The sequence below is a fragment of the Anabrus simplex genome, chromosome 6 (assembly GCF_040414725.1).
Source record: "Anabrus simplex isolate iqAnaSimp1 chromosome 6, ASM4041472v1, whole genome shotgun sequence".
NCBI lineage: Eukaryota > Metazoa > Arthropoda > Insecta > Orthoptera > Tettigoniidae > Anabrus > Anabrus simplex.
Window position 1 is genome coordinate 11,291,278 of NC_090270.1, and position 17,450 is coordinate 11,308,727.

The 17,450-nt window shown below is 38.5% G+C and overlaps 1 protein-coding gene across 1 annotated transcript in view; it reads right to left on the minus strand.

The window, feature by feature from the left end:
* Positions 1-17,450, minus strand: part of LOC136875400 (phosphoribosyl pyrophosphate synthase-associated protein 2) — a 201,091-nt gene that overhangs the window by 128,938 nt on the left and 54,703 nt on the right. Inside the window, exon 4 of the mRNA XM_067148950.2 lies at positions 17,143-17,252. Coding sequence (XP_067005051.1) covers positions 17,143-17,252 — 110 coding nt within the window. The remainder of the gene's footprint in view (positions 1-17,142; positions 17,253-17,450) is intronic.

Consider the following 17,450-nt stretch of genomic DNA (forward strand, 5'->3'; position numbering starts at 1 on the left):
AGTTTTCCTTTCTCCAAAGGTTTGCTTGATTTTCCTGTATGCAGCATCTACCTTTCCCAGGATCATACAAGTTTCAACATCCTTGCAGTTCTCCTTCAGCCATTCTTCCTTACTACCTTGCACTTCCCATCTACTTCATTCTTTAATTGCCTGTATTCTTTTCTGCCCTCTTCATTTTTTGCATTATTGTATTCTCGTCGTTCATCGATCAGGTCTAGTATATCTTGAGTTATCCATTGATTCTTTGTTGATCTTTCCCTTCTTCCTAACACTTCTTCAGCAGCCCTACTGACCTCATTCCTCATGAATGTCCATTCTTCTTCTACTGTGTTTCCTTCAGCCTTTCCATTTAGTCCTTGTGCAACATGTTCCTTGAAACAATCCTTCACACTCCTGTCTTTCAACCTGTCTACATCCCATCTCACTGGATTCCTTCCCTTCTTCAGTTTCTTAAACTTCAGATGGCATTTCATGACCAAGTTGTAATCAGAGTCCACGTCTGCTCCAGGGAAAGTTTTGGAATCGAAACTTGGTTTCTGAATCTCTGCCTAATCATAATGAAATCTATTTGATACCTTCCAGTGTCTCCAGGTCTCGTCCATGTGTACAGCCGTCGTTTGTGGTGTTTGTATCAAGTATTAACAAGGACTAAATTGTGACAGAATTCAACCAGCCGACTTCCTCTTCGTTGTCCCTATCTGAATTCTCCTACTGTAGAACCTTGTCTTCCTTGGCCTATCACTGCATTCCAGTCTCCCATCACAATTAGATTCTCATCAACTTTTACATATTGTATTTGCACAAGCAGTCAGAAAAAGACACTAGGGGATGAAGAAGAATTGCCAACTTCAGATGAACAAAAATAGATGTATTGAAACACAAGACAGAACAGGTAGAGAAAGAGTAGAACACAACAAAGCTCGGTGATGGGGACAATAACATTTACAATTTAAACACAACAGATGTTTCCCAACCAATAAAAGAGATTAGGGAAGATAGGAAAGACCATAAACTGGAGAATGAATTAAAGATCAGCATTTTTAAATTACAATATACCGGGCAAGTTGGCCGTGCGGTTAGGGCTGTGAGCTTGCATCCGGGAGATAATGGGTTTGAATCCCACTGTCGGCAACCCTGAAGATGGTTTTCCGTAATTTCCCATTTTCACACCAGGCAAATGCTAGGGCTGTACTTTAATTAAGGCCACGGCCACTTCCTTCCAACTCTTAGGCCCTTCCTATCCCATTGTCACCACAAGACCTATCTGTGTCCGTGCGACGTAAAGCCACTAGCAAATAAAAAAGAAAATTACAATATCTGAGCTACGATAAGAATTGACCTGACTAGAAAGGAGTGCACCATATTAATATTAAGTTCCAGAAAACATTGGATGTAAACACGGATGCACATAGCTCAACAGGATAAATGTACAAAAGTTCAAAGCTTGAGTATCACACAGTAGAAGAATGAAAACTAATTTGAAGTACCAGAAAATTTTTAGACTACTGACACGCAGCAAGTTCATAGCCACATAACTTAAAACAGCATTCCAAACAAAGGAATTACGTATCCAGCAGCTCACTTATGGATACATAATCGAGTACAACCATTCAAGAACATAGTGATGCAAAGTTCAGAATACCTCATGGTCGAAGAATAAGTCCCATACAGGTGTGGAAAATTTACATCGACGTAACACAAAGATGTTGCCCTCACTCCAACAGCCGAAGAATGCCTCAAGGTAGCAGGCAAAAAATGCAGCTTATATAGGGCCAGTTGGAGAGGGGAGGTACAGGGGAAAGCATGACACACGGCACTAGAAACGCCGAGAACATCCATGAAGAGTGTAGAGTCGATGGCTCGATGACCTCATCCAGGTTTCAGGCGGGTAATCACCTGATAGTTATCTCGTAGCTGTGGCAGTGTGCAGATGCCAAACATCGGAAAATGCGAATGCGGCAAAGGTGAGTCAACAACGTTACAGCATATAGACCTGCACTATTGTGGTGAGCATTGGCTTGGTGTCTATCTTGATCGCAATAATCCTTTTACTATGCTGGTCATAGTAGCTTACCCGCTGCCCTATTTTCTTATTCATTATCAAACCTACTCTTGTATTTCCCCTGTTTGATTTTGTGTTGATAATTCTGTAGTCGCCTGGCCAAAAATCCTCCTCTTCCTGCCAACGTACCTATACCAACTACATCTAACTTTAGCCTATCCATCTCCCTTTTCAGATTCTCTAACCTACCACAACAATTCAAACTTCTAACATTCCACGCTCCGACTCGCAGAATGTCAGTATCCATCTTCCTGATGATCGCCGCCTCTCGTGTACTCCCCACCCAGGGATCCGAATGGGGGACTAGTTCACCTTCGGAATATTTTACCCGGGAGGAAGCCATCATCAGTAGTACATCATTCATAGAGAGAGAGAGCTGCATGTCCTCGATAATTAGTTACGGCTGTAGTTTCCCGTTACTTTCAGCCGTGTAGCAGTATCAACACAGCTAATCCATGTTGAGTATTACTACAAGGCCATATCAGTCAATTATCTAGACTGCCACCTTTGTAACATCTGGAAGGCTGCTACCCCCTTTCGATGAACCATTCGTTAGTCTGGTCTCTTGACAGATACCCATCCGATATGGTTGCACCTGCAGCTCGGCTGTCTGCTTCATTGGGACGCGCAAGCCTCCCCACCATGACAAGGTCACATGGAATTGATTATTTTAACCATCTCCTCAATAAGTACATTGATCTCCTCAGATAAATTATTTCATTCGCATTATGAGCTGGGCTGCATTTTTCATCAATATTTATAAAAATATTTTCTAAAATATTCAATGGATTCCCTTTCTTTCTTAACTGAAGAATTTGAAGGTCTTACTTTATGTCTGTGAATGTATGATTGGTAACCACCATAAGAACCCATTGCCGAGAATCTGCTGTAATTCAACGCATTAACATGTTCCTTATATCTGATGGAAAATTTGCGGTCTGTCTGTCCAATGTAACTTGCAGGACATTGCGCACACTTTAATTTATAAAATCCTGATTTCTGAAATTTATTATTGACCTTGTTAATAGTATGCTGATTATAAAAAAAGATGAGCGTTATTGTTAGTTGTCTTGAAAGAAACTCTCATATTAAGTTTTTTTAAAACATTCACAATTTAACAGATTTTGCTATGACTGTAGGTGAAAAGGGTGTAAATGTCTTCTTTCTTTTTAGTATCCTTAGTTAATATCGAAAACGATTTTTTCTCGACTTTGCTAATAATTTTGTCCACAAACTCCTTGTTGAACCCGTTTCTTTTAGCTAAATCAGTAGTATTCAATCCATTCTTTCGATCTAAGCCTGACATAAGTATACCATAAGCCCTATGAATCATACTATAAAAGGAGGCCCTCTTATGTGCTTCCGGGTGCATGGAATCTTGTCTGATTACGTTCACTGTCAGAGTGGGTTTTATAAATATTTTATATCTAAGTATATTCGAGTCATTCATTACTGTAATATCAAGAAAATTTAACACTTTATTATTTTCACTTTCAAAAGAAAATTTAATCTGTGAATCCATATTATTTAATTGTTCCCATACCTCCTCCCCATAAGTAATGCTGAGATCAATTAATGTAAATGTGTCTTCCACATATCTCGACCAAAATGTTATAATGTTGTTGATTTTAGTATTTTAGAGAAAACCCATGTAAATTTCCGCCATAATCCCTGAAGCTGTTTATAAATCTGACAATTACAGGTGAGCTGGACTTTATGATTCACATCGTATTCATATTTATGTTATTTTATGACTCAAGATTGTTAAGACGTAATTAAGAACCATATGAGAACCCACTGCCAAGAATCTACCATATTTCGATGCATTAACATGTAATGTAGACCCAGCAACGGCAACTATGTCGTTGAAGGCGATTCCAAACAGCGAGACACTGAGTACAGTTCTCTGTGGTACTCCATTTTCTTGAATGTACTATTGAGGAAAAGCATTCCTTATTCACACTCGAAAGACATGAAGTTCTCAATAAACATAGGCACATTTTTCTGAAATCCCCACTGGTGTAGCGTGGAGCCAATCCCATATCACCAAGTAGTGTCAAGCTTTTTCAAGGTAAAAAAAACCACAGCAAATACGTGTTCCTTCCGGAAAATGGCTCTCCAGTCTGACCAGATGATCGGTGGCAGACCGATGAGAGCATAAACCACGCTGGTAGTTAGTCAAGAGACCTTCATTTCCAATGGCCCACTAAAGTTGCCAGTTCGCCATTTTAAAATTTTTTTTTTTTTTTGCTATTGGCTTTACGTCGCACCGACGCAGATACGTCTTATGGCGACGATGGGATAGGAAAGGCCTAGGAGTTGGAAGGATGCGGCTGTGGCCTTAATTAAGGTACAGCCCCAGCATTTGCCTGGTGTGAAAATGGGAAACCACGGAAAACCATCTTCAGGGCTGCCGACAGTGGGATTCGAACCCACTATCTCCCGGATGCAAGCTCACAGTCGCGCGCCTCTAACCGCACGGCCAACTCGCCCGGTCACATCTTTTCAAATAGCTTACAAAGGCCATTTGTAAGACATATTGGCCTGTAACTATCCAGAAGTTTTGGACCTTTATTTGGCTTGGGAATTGGTATCACAATTCCCTCATGCCATTGAGATGGAAACACTCATTGAGACATCGGTCACTCAAATGTTTAAGCATCTGATTGTAGATTTTGTCCAGTCCAGGAGCTGTGTCACTGTACAGCGCGAGTGCAATCTACAATTCCCATCCTTGAAAGGCCCATTACAGGAACTTTACAAAGCAAAAAATAACAAGAACATTACAGAAATATGAAGCTCTATAGTGTGCCTCTGCTTCGTACTTCGTGCGTGTGGTCTGCTATGAATGAAGGAATGGTAACTGCACTTCTGGGGAGGGAGTGCACGTCATGCACTCCACACTTGTGATGACTGAGTACATGCAGTCATGGGAGACTTTTCTCAGGTACAACATTCTTAATTTCTCAAATTTAAAAAATAATTTAAAAAAAGGGGCCTTAGCATGCAGACGCTTAAATGTAATATGACTAGTCATTGTAGGATTCCAACGATAATGCTTTAAAGTCCATCGACGATTAAACACAGCTGCTGTAATTTTGTCAGTGCACCATGGGAACTGTTTCCGGCGAGGGATACCAGGGGAGGAAGGAACAGTTTTCTCTGCAGTGTCCAGAATTCCAGTTGTAATGGAACAAATGCAATTGTCAACAGACTCCAGCATATCATCATTGCGCATTTGGAAAATTCTGGCCATTTTGCCCGCTGAAGTACTTCGAATTGTCTTTGATTCAAGAGCATGAGAAGTGTCACAGAGGTTATCATGTACTTGCCACTGTAGCACAAGGTGACATCCAGGTGTGAGATTATGCCATGAACGTTGCTGAAATGTGTCAGTTCCCCGATGTTGCAAAGACTGAACTGCTTGATCAATCGCTCAAGAATCCTAACACAGAAAGACTGAGAATTCCAGAGGGTGTTATGGGTCTGCCCGCGAGGGAGGAGGAGGAGGAGGAGGAGGAGGAGGAGGAGGTAGTTGAGCGATCAAATTTTGGAGATCGCAGTCTGGTGGAATGTACACATTACTGGCAACAGAGTGTGAACTGCAACTGCATCCAGCCAAGTAAGGAGCGGTACTTCGTTGCTGGAGATGTCGCCCGCCATTGACAGCTACCTTGTCTTTCCAATAAAGACGATATCCTCTCATAGTTGTGTCATGTCAAGGTCTGAAACAGATTTCTGTAGACAGACTATGGAGGCCATAGAGACGAAGCGCACTACCTGCCAGTTTCTGCCGTCCTCATCAGTACAGTCATCATTATCCACGATGAGTGGTTCAGTCAGTTCAGTTTTTAAGCATAACAAGGGACTTTTTATGATGTTTTTTTTTTTTTTTGAGAAGAAGAAACATAAACAAGAGTGAGAGGTCTTGACGTCCCTTTGCCCGATCACATTCTGGAGATTAACGTAAGAAATTTCATTTTTTCCATACTGAAGCAAGAATTACAATAAATGAACTTGATATTTCCACCCATTCAATATAATTTTAATGCTGTTATTCAATTACAACATATTAAATATCACATGACTAGTTTCAACGCGTACTTGCGTCATCTTCAGCTGTTATCGGAAAATAGGCATCCATATATATAACATTCATAACCTATCTTAAAATGTTTGGTACAAAAACCCATTACTGTAAATCTATAATTAAAGCCTTGACTCATAAAAACTATTATGACAAGTAAAGGACTTGCAAGTCAGTCGTATAATAAAAATTCATTAGTTAAATGATATCCTTATGGACAAGCAGTTGTAGAGTTCTTAAATTTGTTGTGCGATTGATAAAATGTTATGTTCCTTTCCACTGCAGTGTGTATACTGCAGAACCATCCTGAAAAACGTGAAGGTTTGCCTTATGGAATTTTCTGGATAAAATCTTCTATGTCCTAGGCCTATGAGGTGGAAACATTAAAGTGGCTTCTTATGGTGTTTATGAAACCAATGTCTCTTAGTTCAATGCGGAACCTGTAAATATATGAAAACGCGGTTAACGATCCAATGTTGAGTGTGTTGTGGCTCTATTCGGCATAATGATAAAGTAATTGTCTGTAGGACTCACCTCAAACTGCCGTGAGACAATGTTATTGCTAGCCACGCACTATGAACAATGAGAAAGCTCTGAGCAGGTGTGCTTGATCCGACGTTGCTAGGAAGGGGAAGTAGGGGTGGATCGAGACGGTGTACGTGGGCCGAGCGTGTGGAGGGAGTCTGGTGGGCGTGGACTGTGAAACGAATATTGGGAAAACTTATTGTGTATTATACGTAAAAATTAAATTCTTGTTTGGGATTTGAACATTTTTGAAAAATGTTATCAGGAAATCGAAGAGAACATTCTGGAGAACCTAGTTCTCCCAGGACGAAGTCCCGATGTTCCTGAGAAGTATTTGTGTATTCCTGCAACTTCTGTCCCATATGAAAGGGTACTTTCAAAAGCAGGCCAGATCATGAGCGAGAGGAGGAACAGGCTAAAAGGGAAGAATCTGGATATGTTAATATTTCTAAATATGAATTTGTAAATGTGACAAAGAGAGACATTCTCAAGAGGTAGGCAACTGTCCTTTATACCGGAAACCAAAAAGATTCAGCCTGTCAATTAATCTGAAGACTAAACATTAGTAAAATTTATGTTATATTTTTAATATTAATATGTTTGTCATAATGTATAGCAGTAATTATTATTCTTTTTTCTTTTCAAGGGCTGCTATCCAGTGATGATCCCTTTTCATTTTTATTAATTCATTGATGTGTACATGATTGTGTACATTTTGGTGCAATTGTTTTAGAATATGAATGACCATAATTGGGCAAACTGTTTAAAAATGTACACAGTAAATTACTACGCATGCCTTCTGGTGCTTTTGCAATACTTACAAATCTTTTGGTTTATTGGTATTGCTGCAGTATTTGTTCTTTCACATTTACCAGTACATAAATTTTGCTTTACTGATACTGTTGCAATGTTTGTACTTTCATACATGTTGCTTAATCAGTCAAAGGCATTTTCTAATTTAATTAGGGATTGGAATCATTTACCAGGGGAGATGTTCAATAAATTTCCAAATAATTTAAAATCATTTAAGAAAGATGAGGCCAACAACTAACTGGAAATCTGGCCCGTGAAATAAAACCCTAAATTCAAGTCACTGGTGACTGATAATCCGCATCCGCACTTCCTTCATCCGCGAATATTAACTACAATATATTACACCCAAGGTACTGAAACTGATAATGCACCAGAACCCCTACAGTCACAGGTTTCTCTTGCGACATATTGACCTTTGTTCCTTCCATTAACTGAGGTAGGGTCAGGTCAGATTTACGGCTTTATCGGCTCAAGGCCGGGCTGAGTGGCTCAGACGGTTAAGGAGCTGGCCTTCTAACCCCAACTTGGCAGGTTCGATCCTGGTTCAGTCCGGTGGTATTTGAAGGTGCTCAAATACGACAGCCCCGTGTCTGTAGATTTACTGGCACGTAAAAGAACTCCTGCGAGACTAAATTCCGGCACCTCGGCGTCTCCGAAGACCGTAAAAGTAGTTAGTGGGACGTAAAGCAAATAACATTATTATTATCGTCTCAAGGCTCTTTATATATCACCATTCTCCAAAACCACCATGAAGGGTCGCCTAATCACAAGCAAAAATAAGAGTATACCTAAGTGAAAATCAATAAACGTCAATATTTAGAAATTATCCACAAAATTATCCGCAATGCCATACAGTTTGTATCCGTCAAAATACTAATTTCGTGCAGGGCTCTAGTGATTGATTGATTTTTGATATTTCTCAATGTATCTAAACACGACTGTTTAGGTATATTTGTGCTTTCATAATATCCATAGATATACTTTATTTTCTAGTTTGGTTGTGTGAATTGTGATAAAGTAGGCCTACAGAAAATAGAGCAATAAGTTAACATTGTACTATTTATTTATTTATTTATCGTGTCAGAAGTACAAAGTAAGAGAGACAAAAATTAAACAAAAAATTTTAAACATTGGTTGACCAAAAATTGGCCACGACAAGCGCATTTGGAGTTGCTCTCATTAGATCTTTAATGGTACAAGTGGCTGGAGAAGATGGACACAGTAGAAGATGTTTGTTAGTCTGCTTAGTACCACACTTGCAGTAAACTGTCTCCACAGGAAGGCCCCATTTCTGTAGGTTGGTCTTGCATCTCGTGGTACTGGAGCGTAATCGATTGAGAGCCTTCCATGTTGTCCACTTTTCAGAATGTCCAGGAGGAAGTTCTTCCTTTGGTATGTTTTTCCAAACATATATAATAACTGTTTACAATGCACAGGTACCTAATTTTATACTTTATTTAGAGATTGTCTAGTAAATTCTCATAAAGTAGACGTACAAAAAGTGCAGCAATATTGTTGTACTTCAGTGTGTCCGCTGTTACCTTTAAACATGTAAATGTTGTTGTTGTAACCTATGGCTTTATTGGGAAGTAATTCCAATACAAAATTGATATCTCTAAACAACAGTAATATACAAATAACATTAACCCAATGCGGTTCACAGCACAATATATTGACTGTGTCTCACGGGAAGTGCCACAGCATTGCATGTCAAACTTCCGAGTGTCATATCTTTGTTTCTTTATTTTTTTGAGCAATGATTTAAAACCATACGCCATCTGCCATCGTCACCGGAAGTTCGGGGATCAACTGCTTTGACCACTCACAGTCGTACTAGATAGCGAGTAAGTGTCTGAAATGTTGACGAATGATATGATACTGAATTTTTATAAAATTATGGAGTATTTTATGACTACTTCCTTCCTGAAAATATCATAAGAAGACTTACAACCAGCATCTGTATTGTATTGTAATATCTGGGAACTCCTCTCTCAGTCTGATGTAATTGTGAAAGGATTGTGTTGATTTTTAGGAATTATGCTGAGGGTCATGTACACAAACATACCACAGAAGTATAGGAATACCGGTGTACTGATCCATTCATCGACAATTCTATATCTTCTCAGCTCATAACAATTCTACAGTTGTTTCTTTTCAATGATAACAGTTCCCTCCCTCAAAAAAGACAAAATCAGTCCAAAAGGAGAACCATCTATGTCCACCACCACATTTTATGAAATGCCATGCAAAAAACATGATTAATCATGAAGATTGTGTGATTTTGTGACTTTTGACTGTTTCATGTATGACAACCATTCTTAAAATGACGCTTACAATCTACCCTGGAATGACATACTGCTATTGAACGATATAGACGCGAAAGTAGACAAGTTTAACTCCCTTGTAATCACTCTGTACGATAAACACGCCCCTAAGCGACAGATAACAGTTACTCGCCGACCTTGTCCCAGACTAAATAATGAAATTAAAAACACGATGGCCCACCGCGATGCATTTTACCGACGCTTTAAACAAACTCGTGACCAAAGTGACTTTGAAAATTATCGGGTCCTTAGAAATAGAGTTAAACAGCTCGTTAGAAACTGTTAATTCACTTACTTCCAAAACTTGACTCCAAACATGAATTCTAGCAGTGCTTGGAACACGCTTTGTTCCTTAGGCATAGGGAAACCTCAGCAACAACCTCATGAGCCAGACATACCACTCAATAAGTTAAATGAGGTTTTTTTTTTTTACTGAAGAAAGAACACCACCTAATGTACTAAATTCCCCTAAATCAGTACCCAACTCCGTTATGAACCCTTTACCTGACCAACAACATTTTACATTACACCGAGTTACTGCTAATAAAGTAAAAAAAATAGTATTATATTCTATCAAATCAAAAGCCAGAGGAGTGGATGATATCCCTATAACTTACTTACACAACATTACTGGTGCTGTTTTACCAATTATTACCACATTTTTAACTACTCCCTTAAAAACGGAACCTTTCCTTCACTATGGAAACTAGCCAATGTTACTCCTGTTCCTAAGAAACCCGACCCCTCCCAACCATCCAACTACAGACTAATTTCTATCTTACCTGCAATTTCCAAAGCACTCGAGTGTCTGGTTCATGAGCAGGTGTTGGAATACTTAAACAACCATTCACTCCTAGACCAATTGCAATCTGGCTTCAAGAAGGGACACAGCACAGCAACTGCCCTGCTCAAACTGACTGATGACATACGACACGCAATGGACCAAAGACTGGTGACAATACTTACTCTCCTCGATTTCAGTATCGCATTTGACACTATAAACATCCAGACTCTATTAAACAACGTGCAATCTTACTACTTCTATCAACGAACTATTAATTTCTTTTCATCATACCTCAAAAATCACACGCAACAAATTATAACCCTTGATCAAACGTCTCACTGGCTAACCAGGAAGGAAGGCAGGGTAATGTTTTAGGCCCATTGCTCTTTATTTTGTATATAAACGACATTTCATCTAATTTAAAGAATTGTAGCTACCATACTTATGCGGACGAGTTACAAATTTACTTGATATAGATGTTCTGAATGAGTAAATTTATAATACCAATATAAATGGTCCGTTATTGGACATTATAAATTTTCCAGCTAAGAGAAGGGTTTCCTGCCACAGCAAAAGGGTATGTAAATAACGGTTTCTGTCTTGCGTGTTTTATTTACCTACACAGTACTCTGTACTGTACTACTTCAGAATGTACATAATTCGTACAACAAAGCTACTGTAACGAAATTCTCTTATTTTCATCCCTCTTGATAGCAGTGCAAATAGCATTAAGTACAGCACCTGTCGCATTGTAGTACGGCAATCATATCGCGAGTACGAGGACCGTGAGGTTCCCGCTGGAGTCTCGGGAAGTGCAACTGCTGCGCGTTTCGTTTATCTCAAGCGTCAATTTCACGTTGCAATATCTCGGGATAAAATTGACCTATTGCGATGAAACAAACGCCATTACTTATGTGATTTTTCATATTAACGATTGCTTACGAAATAATACAGGTTGTCCATTTAAAAAACGTAGGTTGATGTTGAAAATACTATTTCCCTACGTTTTAGACTGGCTCATAGTATTTACTTTAATTAGCCCCTTCCTTGCCTTCATGCCCGTGAAAGTCATTTTTCAATATCTCTTGTTGTTCCAGATATATCTGCGGTGAAAGGTTTAAGTGGGCCACCCTGCACAGTCTGAGTTATGATACACATGTCACCCCATACTATCACACTATTTCATGGCTGAAACCTGACAAACAACGAACGTATCCTATACAGATACAGATATACAGACTACTCTCTGAAGATAGACCACTATACATTTCATCCCAGCTTAAGTATTTGTCCTCCTTTCACAGCAGTAATACCCGCTCTGGTTCCTCCCTTTCTATTCCTGTTCACCGATCGTCTATGTACAACAATTCCTTTGTTGTGACGGGTTCTAGACTTTGGAATTCCCTGCCTGTCAGTGTCAGAAGTTCCACCCCATTACTTAAATTTAAGACTGCTTGCCGAGACTACCTGCTAAATGCAGCTGACTAACTTGTATGACTGGAAGATCGAATGAATATGAGTTAGAAAAGTGTAATGTATATTTGTGTAGGTTATTATTTACTTTATAATATTATGTGCTAGCTGCCTCTGTGGATCCGTGGTAGAGTGTCGGCCTCCGGATCCCAAGATAACGGGTTCAAACACGGCAGAGGTAGTCGGATTTTTGAAGGGCGGAAAAAGGTCCATTCGACACTCCATGTCGTATGATGTCGGCATGTAAAAGAGATTTGGTATTTACCCGACAAAATTCATTAAATCTCAGCCATAGACGCCCAAGAGAGATCCGGTTTACTCTGTCTGCCATCTAGTGGGCCTAGAGTAAAACGGAATGTCGAAATTGACGAGCAGACAGCCAGAAGGCGTCAAATTGAAATGTCTGCACATGGTAGCTGAGGCCATACGATTATTATTATTATTATTATTATTATTATTATTATTATTATTATTATTATTATTATTATTATTATTATTATTATTATTATGTGCTCAAACTCTGCACCCAATGATGTATCACTACAGTGGTTAAGTGCAAGAGAGGGCCAAGAGCCCTAACTTCTCCACGTACGAAGGCATAATAAATAAATAAAATGAAATTAATTTATAATGGGGTTTATTAATGAGCGTGCAAAAACTTAAATTGTGGGGCATGTCAGTGCTTCGAAAACTTGACCCTCAAAGGGTTAATAATGTACAGATATATTAGGGAACAGACTCTTGTTTCCTCTTGTCCTGGCTGTCCAGTATAGGGCTGGGTTGGGTTGAGTCCTGTGTTCTGCAGTAGGTGTTTCGAGTCCATCATTGACCCAGTAATTTTGCAGATAGTACACTTTTCTGTCGTGTAAATTTTGATTCTAGCTAGATGTGCAGATAAGCAATCACGTCCTGCTTCCAATCTGAAGTTCGCCACTGCTTTTTCCCTCGGCTTTTGTCCGACAGGTCATTTATTTTTTTTCCATTTCTTCATTGCAGTAAGGTGGGTAGTTTCTTTCTTCCAATTTTCAAGGTTTTTATTTGTGATTATCTTCTTGATTGAGTTAGCTGTTCTCATGTAGGTACTAGTGCCAGTTTGTTGCCTTCTACTCCTACATGTGTGAGGATCCATTGTAAAGTGATGTCACTCTTTAAAGTTCTTAATTTTGTTAGTAGGTGTTTAATGTCATGAATCCTTGAAGAATGGGTTTTGATATTTGAGGATACTGCTTGTATGGCAGGTAGAGAATCTGTGAGTAGGACTGTTTTTCCAAATTGATTGACTCTATAAATTAGATTGTGTCAGTCAAGACAAATGGCTTCTATTTCTCCATCGAAGTTAAGTAAATATTACTTCCAAATATATGTAATTACTGTGTATAATGTGAAGGTACTTGATTTTATACTTTATTTTCAGTTGGTCATGTGAGTTGTGATAAAGTAGGCCTACAGAAAATAGTGCAATGACATATCAAAGTAGCTACTGTTAATTAATACCAATATAAATGATCTGTTGTTGTGCCGGTGCGACGTTAAAAAAAAAAACACACAACAACAACAAACAAGTGTTACCATGTCTTTGTTGACAACTATTTCATGTCTGTACCACTTGTGCACCATCTCTACCTTCTTGGTACATATATAACAGGAATTCTTAGGAGAAATCAGAAGGAAATATTTGCATCAGAATTTTAAAAATAAATTTTCTGTTGGACAGAAACAATGTTAGCATGTGCATTCTGAGAAAAGAAGTCCCAGAAGAACCCAGTCATTCTCCTATCTAGCCTCGCACATGATATTATAGTCACCTTGATGAGAGGCGGACTGTACGGTACTGAAAGAAGGTGGCTTTTAATATTGAATACTTAAACAATCAAATACTATTAGATTCTACAAGAAAACTATCGAATATTCATTCGATTGTTTTCCTTCGGTTTCTTTAAGTTGTTTTCGGCTTTAAGAAGCAATATATTCAATAGTTTCTAGTTACTTTTTCTGTTATTTTCATTCACTTTACTTATTCGTGAGTCCAGAGGAAAATGACTGACGTGATCAAGTAAACAATGAAATAAGCTCATTGAAATTATATTTCAATGAAGTTTCAAATATATACCTATAATATACCGCAAAATAGTAATATATTCACACTTGACACTTAAGAATTAGGTTTAAACAAACACAGGACATTTTCTGTAATAATGTAAAAGTAGCCCATTTTAGCTGTATTATTACGTTTAATTTGTGATATTTCATAACCTAAAATTCTTACAAGAAGACTGCAAGTAGTAACTGTTAGGTTAGGACAAAATCCTCTGCGTTGTACATTTTTTAGATGGATCATAAATAGGTTGTTATCGTGGATAAAACCACGAATTCTGTGGAAATCAAATGGTGAACAAATCATGTCGCTAAACACAAATTTTCATGCAGCTTATAAAATTGTCTTATGGAAAATGGAAAAGTACAAAATAATTTTGCAACTGTGCCAGACACCTATACCGTTGAGTCATTACATTCCACACAGTAATTATATAAATTTTGAATTAATATATATAGTTGTGTCTGTACATTGTACACAGTAATTATATAGGCCTATATTTGGAAGTAATACCTACATTTTTAAGTGTACCTAACAGTATGATATAGATGTTGATTCCCATAGTGAATCTGAAATATTTGTCCCGAATGAGTAAATTTATAATACCAATATAAATGGTCCGTTATTGGACATTATAAATTTTCCAGCTAACTCATTCCTGGTTGCCAGCATTTCTTCCCAGTGTGCTGTTGCGCTAATCACTTGGTAAATAGCACACCCACCAAGATGCATGGCTAGTGCATACCGGCACAGTTAGATCTTATGGCGACGATGGGACAGGAGAGCCCTAGGAATGGGAAGGAACTGGCCATGGCCTTAATTAAGGTACAGCCCAAGTATTTGCCTGGTGTGAAAATAGAAAACCACAGAAAACCATCTTCTGGGCTGCTGTCAGTGGGGTTCGAACCCAATATCTTCCGGATGCAAGCTTACAGCTCCACGCTCCTAACCGCACAGCCCGGTGGTAACCCTTGTTGAGGTAACCACCCATCACTAGGAACCTTTTCACAACAATGTATCCCAAACCATATTTTATAATATTGTTTCTGTCTCCTTGACATCTGGCACCCCTGTAGGTAAGAAAACCCAGGCAGTAATTCGAAGCAGAATCACATAACATCCAAGATTTGATCCCCAGCGGTGGTGGTGTTTGTTGGGAAGGTATTGGAGACGACTGGTTTTATTTTTAATTCTTACAAGAGACTCATCAATGCTAATCTCCTGATGTGGTGTATAGTGGTGCCTGTTGGCATGATCCACTAATGGTTGATACTTTGTCCTGTTTCTCCTGGCCCTCATTGCTTACAAGATGAAAGAACTGCAGCAAGTGGAAGAACCTATGTTTAGTAAACATTTTAGGGAACCATGGGTTGAACTGAGACGGCAATGTAGACCAGTAAGAGGTTTTCTGTTGATACCCATGTTAAGAAGACATGCAATAAATCCTTTCATTTCAGACAGTGTGATCCTGACCCAATTCTTTAGAGATGCAGGAACATTATTTCTTACTTGTGATGATTTGCTAGGCATATCAATTAGATTCTGTCACCATAAGATAGAGAATAAAATCTGTGAAAAACAAAAGGAAGCAGGCTATTGGAAGAGAAGAGAAGAGAAGAGAAGAGAAGAGAAGAGAAGAGAAGAGAAGAGAAGAGAAGAGAAGAGAAGAGAAGAGAAGAGAAGAGAAGAGAAGAGAAGAGAAGAGAAGAGAAGAATTAAGAAATTCTTTTTGATGTTATCCAGAATTTTGTTCGCTATTATTCCTGATAATGGTGAGCCCATGGTTAACCCTTCCTTTAGACAGATTTTTGATGGTGAATGCAAAAGCGCTTCGGTTTAAGGTTGTTCTTACCACGTTATACATGATTTTCCATAAAAGTCGGGAAAGATACCAACTTTCACAAAAACAAAATAAATCATTATGAAACAGCAATCGGTTTGTTTAAACATTTTTGCGTATGTTCAAGTAGCAGCTGCATCACTCCAGAGGCTTGTGACAAACATTTTCATCTTCTAACCGCGCATGTGCTCCTTGTAGAATAACAACATTTACATGTGGAACAGCCTTTCTGAAATTTCTCTGCACACCACTGTATCTTGAGAAAAATCCATAGTATTTAAAATTAAGCAATCATTTACTTCAGTCTGCTGTCATTACACTTATTATCCTGTTTGTTGTGAGGAGAGCTCAGGAAGATGGTCGACCGCATTCTATATATATTCACAGGAGTCTATAATAACTAACATGCCCAAATTTGCCCATAGTAACGAATGAATCAGTAAAAGGGTTCTCACTGTAACCGAAGGATACTGCACAGGTTATAATATCAATGCAATTTTAAATGGGGGTTCTCTTCTACTGTAATGCATCGCCGAGTGCCTGCGCTCTAAATTCCTCTTCTGTCTTGAATCATCCTTTTCATGGGTTCTTAATGTCCCATAAGCAAAACAAATAGAAATCAATATTTGAAATTCTTAACATTTCCTTAACGCTAAATTAGTGTTTTGCCCCTATTATGAATTACAGTAATTCGAATATAAAATTGCATTGTTCTAATGGAATAATTTTCGCGATTGGAAATTTCTTCCATTAAATGTGAGTTTACGCAAAATCGGGGTTATACCGTACTATGAAAGCATTGGCTTTCAACCTGCACCACAGCACGTTGTTACTTTAGCAGTGACCTCTGGCTGGTTTGTTAGCTTCCATGCTCAATCGAGAACCTCCAATTCATCCAGGGAATATTACAATTCCTGGACACAAGCTGTCAGGCACATTTCACTACAATTAAAATGAGCACTGAAGCACACTGCTTCCCAAAGCAACCGATGTATCTCAATTGAAGGACCACAGTGCACAATTAAAACAATACAAGGACATTTCAAAGTTCACAACAATGATAATGGCAAGAATCTACAACAACAAGGGGCTATGTGTACTCTTCATGTACTATCATTAATGTGAAAGTATAAACTTACACTGTTTACTGTACGGCAAGTACGGGATCACTCCCACGATGCTCTTGGCAGAGGATGTCTTGCAGGCATAAGCCATAATCAGCAACTCCATGATGTTGTTATTCACATCTCTGGAAGATGGAAGCAAAAAAAAAAAAAAAAAAAAAAAAATAGTTTTACAGGTCTTTCATCACTATTTCCACTATTTCCAGGATTTTTCACATTTGCATCTCACCATTACTTATTCTTTTAGAGTTTTTTAGCACTCCAATGAAAATAAATTTACTTTCACTGCGAATATACATGCATATCTCAGTATTTTAACAATA